We start from the raw sequence: 14,872 nt of genomic DNA on the forward strand, positions 1-14,872 counted from the left end.
GGACCCCCTCCAGCCAGTGTGCCCGTCAGTGGGTGGGCAGACGGACCCAGGACTGCCAGGTGAGGGGAGCCAGTTACCAGAAGAGGAGGGCGCCCTTCCCCTCGTCACCCCTACCAGAGTCTCAGAGAAGAGGCATCTACTTAGAATATTTATTTATCTTCTTACATGACAAGACACAAAAAGTTACAACTTCTTAAAACTCTTGAATTCGAAAGAAAAAATATATAATTCTGTAAGCAGCAGCAGCAGCAGCTTCCAAGGTACAGATGTGACTGGAGAGGGCAGCTCCCAGGAGCAACCGCAAACTGCGGGGCCCAGGCCTGAGCCCCAGGTAGTGTCACTGGGAGGGGCCTCCAGGGAGGGGGCCCGGGGGGTGGGGGAACACAGCACCGGCACGTCAGACCAATCACCAACACGATCACGTGGCTGGGGACAGGGCAGGGCAGGGTGAGCCTCTGCCTCAATTCACAATATCAGTGGGCGGGGGGGGGGGGGGGCGCTGGGAGGGCGGAGCTTTACTAATTGTTGGGGGGGCCGTATGCAGAGGCCCAGAGAGCAGTGTGGGCACTGGGAAGACTGGAGGGGCAGCTCCTGGCACCCCTGCAAGAGGAGAACACACTCCCAGGCTCCAGACTGGTCCTCGTGCCTGCCCTCCCCTATGGCCAATCCTGCACCAGGGTGGTGGTCTTAGAAGAGGGGTCTACTAAAGGTGCAGCAGGAGGGGGCAGGCCGGAGAAATGAATTTCTGGATGGGGGCAGTGGGGAGTCTAGGGCACACACAGCACATGTGCGCGCACGCACGCGCACACACGCACACGCACGCGCACGCGCCTGGCCATGTGGGGAAAGGCAGCAGTCTCCCCGGCAGCCCCATCCCTGAGGGGCCAGGCCAGCAAAGGGCTGCCACCAGCTACTCCCCACAACATTCGTACATGCGCCCCGACTTCACACGCTCTGGGTCCCCAGCCTGGGCTGGAGGCCGAGGGGCCTACCAGGAAGGAGGCTGGGTCCCACGGTGGGGGCGGGGAACCTGTCCTGGGAGTCAGAACGCAGGGTGACCCCCAGCCTAGGATTCCTGGCTCAATATGGGGGGCAGGAGAGCCCAATCCTCCCGCAAGGCTGGCCAAGGCGAGAACAGCAGCAGGGGAGGCTGGACGGACAGACGGAGGGATGGACAAAGCCACTTGTGCTCAGCAAGTTAATAAATAGGTTTGTGCAGGGTCCCCTCTGTGGACTAGGGGCCAAGCCTCGGGGACGGGAGCTGGTAGACTGGAAGGGAGGGTCCAGCTTGCCCAGCCCAGGCCTGGGGGCCCCCAGTCCAGAGACCAGCTCTGTCCCTGGGGGTGTTCGGGGGGGGCCAAGGTGGGCAGGGCTGGCTCCAGGAATGTAAAGATTTCTGAGTTCTCTACATAAGACATTGATCCCAGCGGTCGTGCAGGCAGAACCCCACCAGGCCCACGTGTGCACACCGTGTGGACCCTGCACCCCTTCCTCTCCCCCCACCCCCACGTCCATGTGGGGAGAGACTCTCGCATCATCCGGGTGCGTTGCCTGGCTCTGGCCCCACTCTGGTCCCGCTCAGCTGGAGGGCGTGGGGTGGCTGCCGGGCTCAGGGCTGGACTCGCGGCAGCCCCAGCAGGGTCTCGGCGATGCCCAGGAAGTAGACCACCTGAGCAATGCCGAACAGCGGGGCGATGACCAGGGCGCGGCAGTAAGCACCCTTCAGGAAGGCTGTGGGCCCCTCGTTCCGCAAGATCTTCCTGTCGGGGGAGGGAGGTCAGAGCTGCAGGGCTGGGGCCGCCCTACCCCTGCCCCACACCCCCCGGGGGCTCACCCACCTGGCGCAGTCCAGGAACCCCGAGTAGGTGTCCTCGTTGACGCCGCGCTGGAGCGTCTGGAGCCGGGTCTTCACCACTGCAGGGAGCGTGCGGGTCAGTGTGGGCCCCTTACCGCCGACCCCACTCCTCAGCCCCGTCCCCAACCCGGGCCCAGGCCTGGGCACTGACCATCACAGGGGTTGACAGCCACGGCAGCCGCGCTCCCAGCCACGCAGCCGGCCAGGAAGGACACGTAGAAAGGAGACTTCTCCCCAGATGCCGGTTGGCCCAGCTGGTTCAGGTTGGCAAAGAGGGGGAAGTAGACGATGGAGAAGGGGACATCCCTGCGGAAGGAGGGCGGTGGTGACTGGCTGGGAGGTGGGGGACAGGTGGGCGGGCCGCCCCCAACCCTCCCTGCCCCCCTACCTGAGCAGCGTGGCCCCCAGTCCCTTGTAGAGACCGGCGATGCCGCGGCTCCGCAGCAGGTCCCGGGTCAGCTGAGTGGCTGTGGGCCGGGGTGCAGCTGGAGGCTCCACGGGGGGCTGGGCACCCCCCCGGCCAGAAAGCTGGGCCTGGCCAGATAGGGTCTTCCTCTGGGCGGCTGGGGAGAAAGGGGCCGGCCTGCTGGTCTCCCTCTCGGCGCAAGGCACGCGGTGGCGGCAGGGCAGGGGCCTGGCTAGTTCCCCCGCCCAGCTGCCCTGCCGCCCCGTCCTCACCAATGCGGCCCGCGTCCTGGAGCTGGATCTTCAGCATCTCCATGGGGGTGGTCACGATCACCTGGCAGGTGCCGGCCCCGCAGCCCGCCAGCATCTCCTTGAACAGGGTCAGCTTCTGCCTGTAGCAAAGAAGGTGGGGCTGCAAGGAAGAGTCAGAGGCCCCGGGGGCCTCCCAGTGCGCCCAGGAGTGAGGGGGCATGGGAGGGGTGGAGGCGGAGGCAGCCCTGTGGGGTACAGACCTCCGCAGCCTCAGACACCCTGCAGGCTCTCCAGCAACAGGCGCTGAGCCCAATTGACAGATGGCTCCTGGCAGGGCCAGGGAAGGGCCAAGGGGCCGTTGTTGAGCAAAGAGAAATGCAGTGGGGGGGGCGGTTCAAGTGCTCCAAGGGACTACTGGCCTTTCAGCCCCACCCTTGGGTGATGGGGAAAACTGGTCAGTGCCCCCCAGATCCCAACCTACAAGGGGCAGCAGGCAGTGGCTGGGGGCCAAGGACCCCTGGGGCCTGGGCACCACTGACTCAGCATCTGGGGACAGAGGAGGAGGAGGAGGAGGAGGAGGAGGAGGAGGAGGGGGAGGAGGGGGAGGGGAGGGGAGGAGGGGGAGGGGAGGGGAGGAGGGGGAGGGGAGGGGAGGAGGGAAAGGAGGAGGAGGGGGAGGAGAGGAGAGGGAGGAGGGGGAGGAGGAGGAGAGGAGGAGGGGAGGAGGAGGGGAGGAGGGGGAGGAGGAGGAGGAGGAGGGGGAGGAGGAGGAGGGGAGGGGAAGGAGAAGGAGGGGGAGGAGAGGGAGGAGAGGGAGGAGGGGGAGGGGGATGAGGGGGAGGAGGAGGAGGGGGAGGAGAGGGAGGGGAAGGAGCCTCGAGGAGGGGGCCCTGCAAGGTCAGGGTGAGGGGCCCCCAGGAGGACAGAGCCTTCGTCCTTTGTCTGGAAGCACAGACCCCTCCCCCTCACGACCCTGGCCCCCAGCAGCCGGCCGAGCCCCTCACCCGTCCTTGGAGAGCTGGTATCGGAAGAAGTCATTGGCTGCCAACTTGATGGCCTTCTCAGGGGTGACGAGGGTCAGGTTCACTGCGGCTCCTGTTTGGTACACGGGGGAGCACAGACAGGTCAGTGGCCTGGGCTGGGGAGGCTCTCCACTAGCACTCGCCTCCCAGTTGACAAAGCCCGCCCCCCGTCACTCCTGGGCTGCGTCCTGCCCTCTCGCCCACATCTGTGCCTGGCAGGGGCGGGACCGGCGGGCCAGGCAGTGCCTTCTCCGGGCTTTCTGCTCAGCCTCCCCCGTAACCCTCCCAGTCCAGTGGGCGGCCTCCCTGAGGGACACCTCCCCTGGGCTACAGACGTGCTCGCGTTGGGGTTCTGGGTAAGGCCACGTCCGGCCTGGCGCGGGTCAGAGCTGGGGAGGCAGTGGCGAGCCCCTCTCAGCGGCGAGGACTCAGGGCTGCACAGCATCTGGGCAAATCCAGGCTTGGAGATTGTCTCCTAAGCTGCTTTGCAGTAACGACCCCATCCCTCCCAATCTCCTGGCACAGACAGGGTCCCACCCGTCCCGGGAGGCAGGGGAGGGGGCTGCGGCCACTGTGGTAGAGACAGTGTCCTGTCATGCTGTGCACTGGTAGTGAGTGGGGGACGGGGCTGAGAACTGCCGTGCCCCAGAGATCCCACCCCCCGTCCCCCCAGCACCCAGGGCCCGGCTGATGACCCCCGGTGCAAGTGCAGCAGCCCCCACGGGACAGGTCCACACCATCACACCCGGCACAGGTACGCCGCCCTGCCCTGGCTTCCCACCTGCCTCCCCGCCGCCAAGGTAGGACCCCTCTGGGGCTGCAGGAGGGTGCTACCCAGGCCTGCCCCGTCCCAGCCTCACCGCGGTACATCCCGAAGTAGCCCTCTGAGCGGATGGTCTTGATGAGGCAGTCAGACCTACAGCCCGGGGTGGGGGGGGAGCGAGCAGGGGATCAGTCTGGCATCCAGCAACGGCCCCAGCCCTGACCCAGGGAGGCGCTCCCCCAGCCTGCCCCCCTCAGTTTCCCCTTTGGTTTAACGGGATGGGGGGATACAGGCGCCGAGCGCAGAAGTCTGCCCCACACCCATGGCTCCACGCCTGCTACCCGCCCCCCCGCAGGCTCACATGCTGGTGTACAGGCGCTGGCCATTCTGCTGGTTCTGCAGCCTCGTCTTGGCCAGGTCGATGGGGAACACGCAGGTGACCCCGATCAGCCCAGCGATGCCGCCATTGATGAGCTTGGCTGGCAGACTGTGTGGGCGGAGGGAGTGTCAGGACGACCTCCTGGGCCATAGGTCGGCGGGGAGGGGAGGACAGGGGTGGGGTGAGGCTGGGTGGGGTTCTGACCTGATCTGCTTATCGGCCATTTAACTCGGGAGCACTCAGGTAGGAGCCGCAGAGGTGGATGCCAGACAGCGGAGGTGGTGCTGGAGGAGGGGGAGGGGCGGTCCTCTACTTCCAGGGGAGCTTGAAAACCAACACTTCTGTCCTAGAAGAAAGAGGGAACTGGGATCAGCGGGGGTGGGCAGAACCACGGCTCAGAGGCACCCCAGAGGAGCAAGCCCCCCCAGCCTCCCTCCCAGGTCTCCTGAAGGGGCACCGAGCCCTCGCCCCAGCGCCCCCTCCCAGGCTGGGGCCCTCCGCACGTCCTGGGCGCGCAGTGTGCGGCGAACCGTTGCCCCTTGGCCCCATCCCTGGGCCACCCGGCTTCCCCTCAAGGCGCCCCCACCGGCTGCGTGCTCCCAGCTGGCCTCGCTCGCTCGCTCACGTGCGCGGAGCCCTTTAAAGGGCCAGGCGCCGCTGAGGAGGCAGCAGCAGGGGACGGGGCCAACACGCCGGGCAGGGCGCCCCTAGACTGGGCTGTGACGGCCCCCATCCTTGAGCAGAGGCAGCGGGCACCTGCCCTCTTCAGGAGGGGGGTGAGAGTGCCCCAGGGTCCACTCTAGGGCTCAGCTCACAGCTGCCCGGTAGATGCCCCCACTCCCGTGGCAACTCCACGCTGGACCCCCAGACCATCCGCTCCCCTGGTGACCGGAGAAGGGCCAGCACAGCCACAGCCAGCCCTGTGCCCACCCTCCCAGGAACTTCACCCCCAGACTCACACCCAACACACCCACACACACGGAGGAACCCAGCGACCAGGACCTCTGGGAGGGGGATGGCTGACCTTCCGAGGCTCCCTGGGGCCAGTCCCCCAGCTACTCCAGGGGTGCAGAGACAAGAGGCCCCTCTCTCTAGGGGCAGGGTTGGGGAGCCAGAGCCAGCCTCGGGGGCCTCCTATGCAGGGGCACAGCCATGAAAACTGGGCTGTGGGGTCCTCCCCCCCACTGTGGCCCCCTCAGAGGCCAGCTGTCACAGGCTCCCACCCGAAGCGCTGCCACCCAGGGTCACACGGCTGGCTCACACCTGTCGCCCCCCCGAGAACTGGTGACCTTCACCCAGCTTTCCTGGGCCGGGATGTCCCCTGCCTCCTCATCAGCCCCTCCGCCCCCCACCGCGGTCCCGCTCACCCCAAGGTGCACCGGACCGGCTCCTCCTCCGCGACTACAGCCCGCGGGCGGGCGGAGGAGATCCAGTGGCCGAGGGCGGTGCCGGCTGCGGGGATTGGCTGTGGGGCGGGGCGGGGCGGGGCGGGCCTGAGGGGGGTGGTGACTTTCTCTTTCACTTTGGGCGGGATGAGGCTCCCTGCCCCTGTGGGAGAAGGGACCAGAAGGGGGTGTGACAGCTTCTGGGAGGCTGGGACTGGCCTCGAAGCCCCCGCCAGCCCGTGGGGCAGTGGGTCAGACTCGGGCTGACCCAGCCAAGCCACGCAACCGGTTCCCAGGGACCCCAGCCCCTGACCACCGTGCCCCCAGCTGCCCTATGGGTTTCAGTCTGCAGCCTGCAGGCTGGATCTGCCTAGGGCCCCGGGACCCCAAGGTTAGGGCTCTCTCTGTGCCCAGGCATGGGGGATCTGATGCCATGGGGTGGAGATGGGTCTGTGTCCACTCGTGCCTGTGGGACTTGTGGGTCTTTTTGGGGAAGGTGAACTTCAGGGAAAACTCACGCTGGAGCAGAGAAAGACATGCTTGTCTGCTGGAAAGGCCAGGGAGGGGGTGGCTGGGCCTCAGAGCCTACTGGTTGCCACCCATGGGCCTGTTCACCTGGCAGGTCCAGAGGGCATGGGAACCAGCACTCCCAGAGCCCTCTGCCCAGCCAAGCTGCACCCCCCCCACTCGCCCAGGGCCTCAGTGCCAGGACCTGCTTCTCCATGCCCCAGCCTGCAGAGAGGAGTCTGACCTCTGCACTTCAACCTGACCCTCTCTTCCCACCCCCACCCTCCCCCACCCTCCAGGTATAGACTGGCCACAGCCGTCTCTCTCCGCAGTCCCAGACCCTTGGGGGCAAGGTCCACATCCCGCCCTATGGGGACTGAGTGAGCCCTGCCTCCCATCTAGGGTAAGGGACATCTGGGTGATGGGGGCCCCGGAAGTCAGACAGACTATCCAAGGTGGGGAGGGGAGCAGCTGTCCCAGGAAGACAGGCAGCCCTGGGGTCCCACATCACACTCTGCCAGCTGGAATGCGGAAGACGGTTGCAGAACTGAGAACAGTGGGGGCAGTGGGCTCTGCCGGGAGACGACTGGCAAGGGGTCCTCCGGACCCTGAATGCTCCTTTTTCTGTCCTCACTCAGTGTTCTCACACCCTGCTCATGAGACAGCTTGGAGGGCCCTCCCCTTGCGCCCCCATGTTGCCATAGAAACCTGGCAGCCCCAGCCAGGACTGAGGCCCCAGGGCTGTCAGCCCTCCCTGTACCCCCTCCGGTTCCCCGCAGCCTGGTAAACTGGGATTGCAGGCAAGGCTGTGGACACCGCAGCTCACAGGGACCACCCACAGGACGATGCTGCTGCTTCCAGGCCCTCCAGAGGTAAAATCTCCCACAAATGAAGCCGCTGAGCTCCCCCACCCCCAAAAAAGGCAATGGGGGTGAGGCTCAGAGTCTGCGACTGGCCATTTGCTCCCCATTCAATCTTCCCCAGCGCCTTCCCCCCCGGGGAGGTGCTTTCTGTCCAGCCGTCTGGAGGGGCGCCAAGCCGGTGACAAAGGCGGCGCGGGGTGGGAGTTCAGGGCTCCGCTTGGAGGCTGGCTCAACTCCCCGTCTCGCTGGAGGGGGTCCGGACGGGGCCCGGACCGCCACGCTGTCCCCCTCCAGGCGATGGCGACTCCAGCCAAGCACGTGTCCCCATACGTCCAGCAGGGCCCCACGTGTGTCCCCCCTACGGCCGGGCTTCTGTTCCTTGGTCACCGGCCCCCGTCTCCTACCCCGCGGGGACACGTGTGCGCGGGGAGCGCGCCCGGCACCGCCCGGGGCCGAGCACGGCCTCCCACACTCCAGCGGCAGCGGGTCGCAGCATCCGCCGGCGCGGGCCCCGCAGGAGCCGCCTCGTCCGGGCAGATGTCACCTCCCACAGCCGTCGTGGTGCCCCTCGCCCCCGCAGCCGGGCTACACTCGGGTGGGCGCCGCGGATGGGAGCCGCCCCGCGGGCACTCACCGCGCGCTCTGCCGCCGCCGCCGCCGCCGCCGCCGCCGCTCTCGCCTCCCCGCCGCGCCGCGCGCCCGGCTTCACCTAAGCGCGGGGGCGCGTCCGCTCGGCGCCGCGCGCGCTCCGCCCCCGGTCCTCGGCCCGCTCGCGGCCTCCGGCTCCCTCTCCTGGCCGCCGCGGCCACTGCGCCCGGTGGGCCACAGCCCAGCGCCAAGCCCTCACCCTAGGTCCCCAAGGGTCTTCCCTGCGTGTCCGGCCTCGCGCCCGTGCATGGGCCAGTGACCAGGGACTACTCCCGTCGGGCCAGCGGATGGCGAGGTGCGCTGGGACGAGGTGTCCTAGGGGAGGAGCGGTGCTGGGAGGGGACTGAACTGGCCAAGCCCCCGCCCCTCACCGCCACCAAAGGGCAGATGTGCAATCCCGCACAGGGTGACTTTGTATCCATCGGGGCTGCGGCCCTTACTTTGTAGCTGGGGGCCCCTGTCTCCCAGAGATCAGGACCAAGAGGAGGCGCTGGGCCGGAGACAGGCAGGAGCGAGGGCTGTGGGGAAGCCTGTGCACAGGCCCCCTCACAGCAGGCGCCAGGCCTCTGATCTGGCCTCCCCGTGCCTTCCACCTGTCTCTCCACCCAGCAAATAAACTGAGCTCTGAGACAGCAGCCAGGATGGTGCACGTTTGTTACACAAGGAGGAGAGGGTCACTGGCCCCATACCCAGGGCAAGTTTGAAAGTGGGAGCATCTAACCATTGGCCAGAGGATGTCAGGGACCAGCCCAAAGTCGGTAGGTTCTAGGTCTGGGCAGGCTCGGGGGATCGTGATGCTGAAGAGCCAGGTGGGCCGAGGTCCCCGGGGGCCAGGCTTGTGCGCTGGATGCCCTCCTGGTACTTGCGGCGGCCAAGCTCCAAGACAGCTCGCACCTCTTCGGCCACGTCCCGCCGGTCACTCTGCTCCAGGGCCTCCACGAGGAGCCCCACAGCCCCTGGCTGCCCGGCCTGGCGCTCAGCCCAGGAGAAGAGCATATGGCGGATCTGCCCATCCAGGTCGTCCCTGGGGGGACAGGGAACGGTGAGGGAGGGGCCCGGCCCAGGACCACCCTCCCAAGATGGGTTCCTTCCTCCCTGGGCCAGGGGCGGCCAGACCCTCCCTTTCCTGACTGTTTGCCCTGCCCCCACCTCCCCTGGACAGAACTTCAGCCAGCCTCCAGTAGGCAGGCCAGCAGCGGGAAGGGAGGCGCAAAAGAACGCACCGGAACTCATGCCGGATGCGCTGCAGCTCACGGTACGGCAAACCCAGGTGCAGGGCCACGGCTGGCCAGTCAGGGCCCAGGCGCCCGGCCACATTTAGCAGGTTGCTCTGTGTCAGGAACCCAGTCTCGGCGTCGCCCAGGTTCAGAGGTGCCAGGGAGAGGCCAGCCCCCTGCCCTGGGCCCCTGGATCCCCGCAGTCTCTGTGGGGAGGACGCAGTGGCAGTGAGCCCCGGCCCCGCCCCCGGCTCCAGCCCATACCCCTGGCCGCCCCCTTCCCCCTTCACACACGCTCCCCCCGCCAGGCCGCACCGGCAGCTTGAGGGGCAGAGTGGCCATCCACGGGGCGTCTGCACCCCTCTTCTGCCGAGCAGCCTCCGCCTCCTCAGGTACCTCCTCCGGCACCTCTCCTCGGTAGAAGGACACCTGTGGGTGGGATGAGGTGGGCTTCAGTGCTCTGGCCTCGGCCCAGGCAGCCCGGGGGGCCCTACCCCGTTGGCCCACCTGGCCCCTCACGGCCTGAGCCCGCCGGTCCAGCGTTGTAGTCACGTACACCTCCTTCAGATTCTTCAGGTGTGAGTAGAAGACGAAGCACACCCTGCCCTCCACACAGTCTGGACGGTCTGGGGGCAGGGGGTGGGCTCAGCAGGGACTGTGGGGGCAGACCCCAGGGTCCCTTCTCTGGGGGCAGGGGGCCTACCGGCATCCACGTTGATGCCCCTCTCGAAGGCAGCGAAGAATTTCTCACCCTCAAACATCTCCACGGTGTCTGAGGGCTCCGGGCCACGGTAGCGCTCCAGCAGCCGCCGCAGGGTGCTGTCCACCTGCAGGGGCGACCCACTGGCTGGGAGCCCAATGCCCTGACCTGGTCCCCTGGCCCCCACCCTGCCCTCCCAGCCCTCTGCCCCCGCCCCCACCTTGTTGCGGGGCAGGCACTGCAGCAGGACCTGCTCGGGGTCCCGGCGCCTCTGCAGCGCGATGAGGCTCACGCGGTGCAGCCGCAGCCGCTCCCAGGCCTTCCGCGCCAGGCCCCCCACGCAGGTCTTGGTGGTGTACCAGAGCCAGTACCTGGGAAGGCTGGGGGTGAGCGGAGTGCACAGGCCGGGGCAGGGGTGGGGGACCAAAGAGGCAGAGGGAGGGGGCACTGACCAGGAGAAGTGCGTGACCTGGAAGCGAGCATACAGGTGGGTGAGCTCCAGTGCCACCTGCGCCGTGATGTCGTCCCAGGTGGCCGCGGGAGGGGCCCGGTACAGCAGGTGCAGGTGCGAGCGGTCCAGACTCAGGCCTGTGGGTGGCAGGGGGCCACAGGCTGAGGTCTCCCTGCCCGGGGCCCTCCTTCTGAGCACTGTTCCCCCCACCCCGTGGCTACAAGTCCAGGAGGCCACACAGCCGCCTCTCACCTGTGACGCCGGGGGGCAGAGGCAGTTGCACGGTGACTGGCCGAAGGAAGCTTGGGGGGCCGCTCTGGGAGAGGTAGAGCAGGGGGCTGGCGGCCGCCTCAGGCTCTCCCAGCAGGGCCGGCAGTTCTCTGCTGCCCACGCGCACCACCTGGAGCAGAGGGCACCCGAGCGATCACCTCTGTGCCCAGGCACCACCCGCCACCCGTGGCAGCTACCCTGCCCGTACCTGCATGCGGGCATGACGGGGCTCCTCAGTGGCCCCAGGGGGGAATGTGACCTTGACCCCAGGATGTCCTGAGGAGCACAGCAATGTCCCCTCTGGTGGCACCAGGCAGGCGTCAGACACAGGGCGCGAAACCACGAGGAACCAGGAGAAGTGAGGCACCTGGCAGCGAGCCCAGAGCCGCTGGGCGTGTGGGGGGCAGAGGGACAGGGTCAGGGGCCTCGCCGGGCATGGGGGGGGCAGAGGGACAGGGTCAGGGGCCTCGCCGGGCATGGGCGGGGCAGAGGGACAGGGTCAGGGGCCTCGCCGGGCATGGGGGGGGGCAGAGGGACAGGGTCGGGGCTTTGCCGGGCATGGGGGGGGGGACAGTTAGGCAAGGGCAGAGATGCTCCCTTCCCAGATGGGCCTGGACAGCCCTCACCTTGGGCGCCTCTTCCTCCAGGTGGGTCTCCAGGTCACTCCAGCTATTGTCACTCAGGGTCCTGACCACCACCTCACGGCAACGCCGGGCCCGGGGGGGCACAAAGAGCAGCCACAGGCCCACGTCCTGCCAGGCAAGGGTGCTGTGAGTGCCAGGGCCACGGCGGGGCCCTCCTCACCTGCCCCGACCCGCCCTGGCCGCACCTTCTGGAAGGCCACCCCGTGGGGCTGCAGCTCCAGGACACCACTGAGCAGAGAGTCGTGGGGACCCAGAGGGACGAGGCGGGGCTCTGGCAGCCACAGTCGATAGCGGATGGTAACAGGGGTAGCAGTGGCTCCCACAGGGAACTGCAGGCGGACACCGCAGGCCAGGGTCACAGAGCAGCCTAGGGGGGTCACGGCGAAGCTGAGGGAGACAGGGTGGACATCGGGTCAGACGCAGCAGGGTCCCACATGTCTGAGTCTGGCGCCCTGGGCAACTCTAGGAGACCCCCACGGCACGGGCAGGTGGACAGGGTGACAGGGTGGACAGACGCTTTTGCAGCCCGGCCCCTCCTCCACACCACACCTGTCCAGATCTGAAGTCAGCAACAGTCTGGGCATTTCTGGAACCACGGGTGTCCCTGTGGAAGGACAGATGGGCTGTTAGGATGGTGATGACACCTGCGTCCTGTCTGTGGTCTGCCCCGTCCCCACCAGTGAGCCTACCTGGAGGACTGTGGGGGCCGGGGCTAGGCCCACCCAGGGGGTTTCCTTGCAGGCGCACGAAGGGGGCATTCAGTAGCTCGGGGGGCACGTCCCGGAGCTGGTTGTCCCTCAGGTCGAGCCGGGCGAGCAGCGGGAGACGGGCCAGGCCGGCAGGTACCGAAGCCAGAAGGTTGCTGTGCAGAACGAGGAGCCGTAGGGACCGCAGGCCCGCTGCAGGGGCGCCAGCTTAGGGCCCGCGGAGGCCGCACAGGGCCACCCCAGCCCTGCAGCGCCAGGCCAGGCCGCCCGCGCTTTCAGTCTCCGCCCTTTGGCTGGACGAGAGAGCTCGGGCCGGCCTGCACAGGGAGCCTCAGCAGCCAGGGAAGTGGGGGGCAAGCAAGGGCCGCGAGGGGGGCGAAGGCTCGAGGTGGCAGCTTGTGCGCGCGAGGCCCTGCGCAGGAGAGAGCGCTGTGGGGCAGGGCAGGCTGGGCAGTGGCCGACGGGCCATCAGGCCCATCAGGCCCAGGGAGCCAAGGCTGCGACTCACCAAGGGAGGCAGGGAGGCCCTGCAGCCGGTTGGAGGCGAGGTTGAGCTCGGCCAGGCTGCTCAGGCCTCCAATCTCAGGGGGCAGAGCATCCAGAAGGTTCTCGGAGAGATCGAGGCGCTGCAGGCTGGACAAGGACCCCAGTGCTGCGGGCAGCGTTTGCAGGCGGTTGTGGGTGGCAGCGAGGAAGGTGAGGGCGGCGAGGGCCCCCAGGGCCTCAGGCAGCTCTGAGAGGCAGTTATGAGACAGCAGGAGGGCATCCAGGCCACACAACTGCGGGACACAGGCTGGCAATGTCTCCAGGCTGTTGAAGCTCAGGTCCAGGTGGGCCAAGTGGGCTAGGCCACTCAGGCTGGCGGGCAGCGTGGCGAGGGAGCCCCGGAGGCAGGCACCCAGAGCGTCCCGATGTTGCCCACCTGGGTGGGGGAAAGGCAGACATGGCTCTCAGAGCCAGAGTCCCAGGTCCCAGCTCAGCCCTGCCAGCCAGGGAAATAGGTGCATGGAAACACAGACCTCCACCCCAACCCCGCTTAGACAGCGAGAGATGGACACAGATACTGGAGAGTCACCAGCAAATGAAGGGAGCAGCGACAGACAACGCAGGCTCGTCTCGGCTGACAGTCTCCACCCGTGACCCACCCCAGGAGAAATACCCACACTGGGGTCTGCTGGAGACCCCACTGGCAGCTGCCAGGTCCAGGAGCCCAGGCTCAGCCAGCTTCCTCTCGGGGTAAAAGGGGTCGGGTAGCGCTGTGCAGAGAACAGCGATGAGGCTGGGACCGGGGTTTGCCTTTCAGGACCAAGAAGCAGAGGCAGGAGCCAGCGATGAGGCTGGGACCAGGTGCTGCTCACCTTTGAGGACCAGGGAGCGGAGGCGTGGCAGGCTCCAGGGCAGACGGGCCAGGGTGGCCTGCAGCAGCTGAGGGTCCTCGTGGCCACTCAGCTGCAGGAACTCCACCTCCAGCAACTGACGGACCTGCTGGGCACACAGGTGCAGCAGCCGGTGGCAGCCCCTGGGGTACAGGTCCAGGCTCAGCCGGTTCCCAACCAGGAGAGGGGGTGCCCCCAGCCTTGCATCCACAGCATCTGTAGCATCTCCTGCAGCATCTTCTCCAGCCGCTGTCTCGGGCTCCAGCCCCTCCGCCTCTGCAGCCATCGCCCACCGGCTGTCCTCGGGGGCCAGACATGTCCCAGCTCGCCAGGCAGGCCTGCTCAGGCAGGGCCCAGGGAGGCTGCAGAGTCAGGGGGAGGAGCGGGTAGGAGGGGGCTGGGCGTCCTCTAGCCAGAGGAAGGGGGACTCTGGCTGGGGAGAGCTCTTGAGCCAGGCCAGCTGGTCCAGAGCCCAAAGCCTAGGCTGCTGGACAGATAATCGCTGCAATGGGGCCGGGGAATAGGACTCCCCAAGGCTGGGAAGGCAGCAGGCAGGGAGACCTCTGTGTGCAGAGGGGCCTGGGGACATGCTTGAGGGAGAGGGGAAAAGTGAGGCTTCACGTCCCAAATCTGGAAACTTGACAAGGGACTCCTAGAGGTGTCAGGTCCTATTCCACCCCCCACCCCCTCTGGGTCCAGCCCCACCTCCAACCTTCACATTCCTCGGCTTTGACCAGAGGTCCCGGCTCTCATCTACCACGTGGGGCCAGTGTTCCAGGCAAGGGCCGGGTGATCGTGCCCACGTATGTCAGAGCAGTGAGTGTGAGGGGGTTCCTAAGGACCGGACCCCACTTCCTGGCGCCTGGAGGTGGGCTCCCCGCCACTTCCAGCTCGCACCTCGGTCCGCGGAGGAGGTCGGTGCACCGCGCAGTCGCGGCCCCCACCGCTCGGGTAGGGTCCCGGGCGGGAGAGCGCGCCCTCCCCGAGCCGCCCTCCCCACGGCGCGCCCGCGGCCCGCGCGTCACCTGCTCCCGGCGGCGCGTTTCCGGGTCCCGCCGCATCGGAAGCTCGCCTCATGTCCGGCGAGGGTCCGCAGGCCGGGATCTCAGTGTCCCTCCCGCCCCGCCCGCCCGCCCTCCGCCGGTCGCCGCCCTGCTGCACTCAGCTTCCTGTAGGCCTGCGTGCCTCTGCCGTCCAGCCTTCCGTGGGAGGGCCCGCGTTGCGCGCCACCAAACCCAACCTTTGAGGTTCTCTCGGGCCCTGGGCCCGCTCAGCTCTAGGGCTGTGCATTCCCGGCCCCATGCTGAAATGAGCTAGTGCGATCTCTGGCTGCAGGGGGTATCGGGTGCTGATCGAAGCTGCTGCCCCACCCACCTCCTGCCAGAGGACAGCTCTGAGAATGGCCCCACCCAGCCCCAAAGGCCTCCT

The 14,872-nt window shown here is 67.7% G+C and overlaps 2 protein-coding genes across 11 annotated transcripts; both read right to left on the reverse strand.

The window, feature by feature from the left end:
• Positions 1 to 135: 135 nt before the first annotated feature.
• SLC25A22 (solute carrier family 25 member 22) lies at positions 136 to 8,937 on the reverse strand. 4 transcript variants are annotated; one of them, XM_060158125.1, is made up of 10 exons: positions 8,801 to 8,937; positions 4,881 to 5,022; positions 4,659 to 4,784; positions 4,395 to 4,450; positions 3,517 to 3,607; positions 2,534 to 2,652; positions 2,244 to 2,418; positions 2,007 to 2,161; positions 1,839 to 1,914; positions 136 to 1,760 (listed from the first exon to the last, which is right to left on the reverse strand). In XM_060158125.1, exons 2-10 carry the CDS (start codon positions 4,898 to 4,900, stop codon positions 1,610 to 1,612), a joined length of 969 nt encoding a protein of 322 aa, XP_060014108.1. In that variant the 5' UTR covers positions 4,901 to 5,022; positions 8,801 to 8,937; the 3' UTR covers positions 136 to 1,609. The 4 variants fall into 4 exon arrangements, with proteins under 4 accessions (XP_060014108.1, XP_060014107.1, XP_060014110.1 ...); XM_060158124.1 differs by lacking the exon at positions 8,801 to 8,937 and adding an exon at positions 8,066 to 8,579; XM_060158127.1 differs by lacking the exon at positions 8,801 to 8,937 and adding an exon at positions 8,066 to 8,094 and having other exon boundaries at positions 4,881 to 5,017.
• PIDD1 (p53-induced death domain protein 1) lies at positions 8,717 to 14,574 on the reverse strand. 7 transcript variants are annotated; one of them, XM_060158118.1, is made up of 15 exons: positions 14,470 to 14,574; positions 13,427 to 13,806; positions 12,577 to 12,990; positions 12,051 to 12,260; positions 11,911 to 11,965; positions 11,547 to 11,748; positions 11,344 to 11,469; positions 10,926 to 11,105; positions 10,700 to 10,847; positions 10,217 to 10,584; positions 10,000 to 10,123; positions 9,804 to 9,922; positions 9,612 to 9,725; positions 9,303 to 9,502; positions 8,717 to 9,103 (listed from the first exon to the last, which is right to left on the reverse strand). In XM_060158118.1, exons 2-15 carry the CDS (start codon positions 13,728 to 13,730, stop codon positions 8,845 to 8,847), a joined length of 2,823 nt encoding a protein of 940 aa, XP_060014101.1. In that variant the 5' UTR covers positions 13,731 to 13,806; positions 14,470 to 14,574; the 3' UTR covers positions 8,717 to 8,844. The 7 variants fall into 7 exon arrangements, with proteins under 7 accessions (XP_060014101.1, XP_060014104.1, XP_060014103.1 ...); XM_060158121.1 differs by having other exon boundaries at positions 13,427 to 13,740; positions 14,470 to 14,485; XM_060158120.1 differs by lacking the exon at positions 14,470 to 14,574 and adding an exon at positions 14,157 to 14,463 and having other exon boundaries at positions 13,427 to 13,740.
• Positions 14,575 to 14,872: the final 298 nt, after the last annotated feature.

Source organism: Lagenorhynchus albirostris, chromosome 9 (genome assembly GCF_949774975.1).
Source record: "Lagenorhynchus albirostris chromosome 9, mLagAlb1.1, whole genome shotgun sequence".
NCBI lineage: Eukaryota > Metazoa > Chordata > Mammalia > Artiodactyla > Delphinidae > Lagenorhynchus > Lagenorhynchus albirostris.

Bases quoted from the DNA above. Each gene is read 5' to 3' on its own strand.
- SLC25A22 (XM_060158125.1), bottom strand. From the start codon at position 4,900: ATGGCCGATAAGCAGATCAG. The intron at 4,451-4,658 runs GTGAGCCTGCGG...CCCGGGCTGTAG, and splicing joins CAGCGCCTGTACACCAGCAT to GTCTGACTGCCTCATCAAGA. The intron at 1,915-2,006 runs GTCAGTGCCCAG...CGCTCCCTGCAG, and splicing joins GGCTGTCAACCCCTGTGATG to TGGTGAAGACCCGGCTCCAG.
- PIDD1 (XM_060158118.1), bottom strand. From the start codon at position 13,730: ATGGCTGCAGAGGCGGAGGGGCTGGAGCCCGAGACAGCGGCTGGAGAA. The intron at 12,261-12,576 runs GTGAGTCGCAGC...GCGCCCCTGCAG, and splicing joins GGGCCTCCCTGCCTCCCTTG to CGGGCCTGCGGTCCCTACGG. The intron at 11,470-11,546 runs GTGCGGCCAGGG...CTTGCCTGGCAG, and splicing joins ACGGGGTGGCCTTCCAGAAG to GACGTGGGCCTGTGGCTGCT.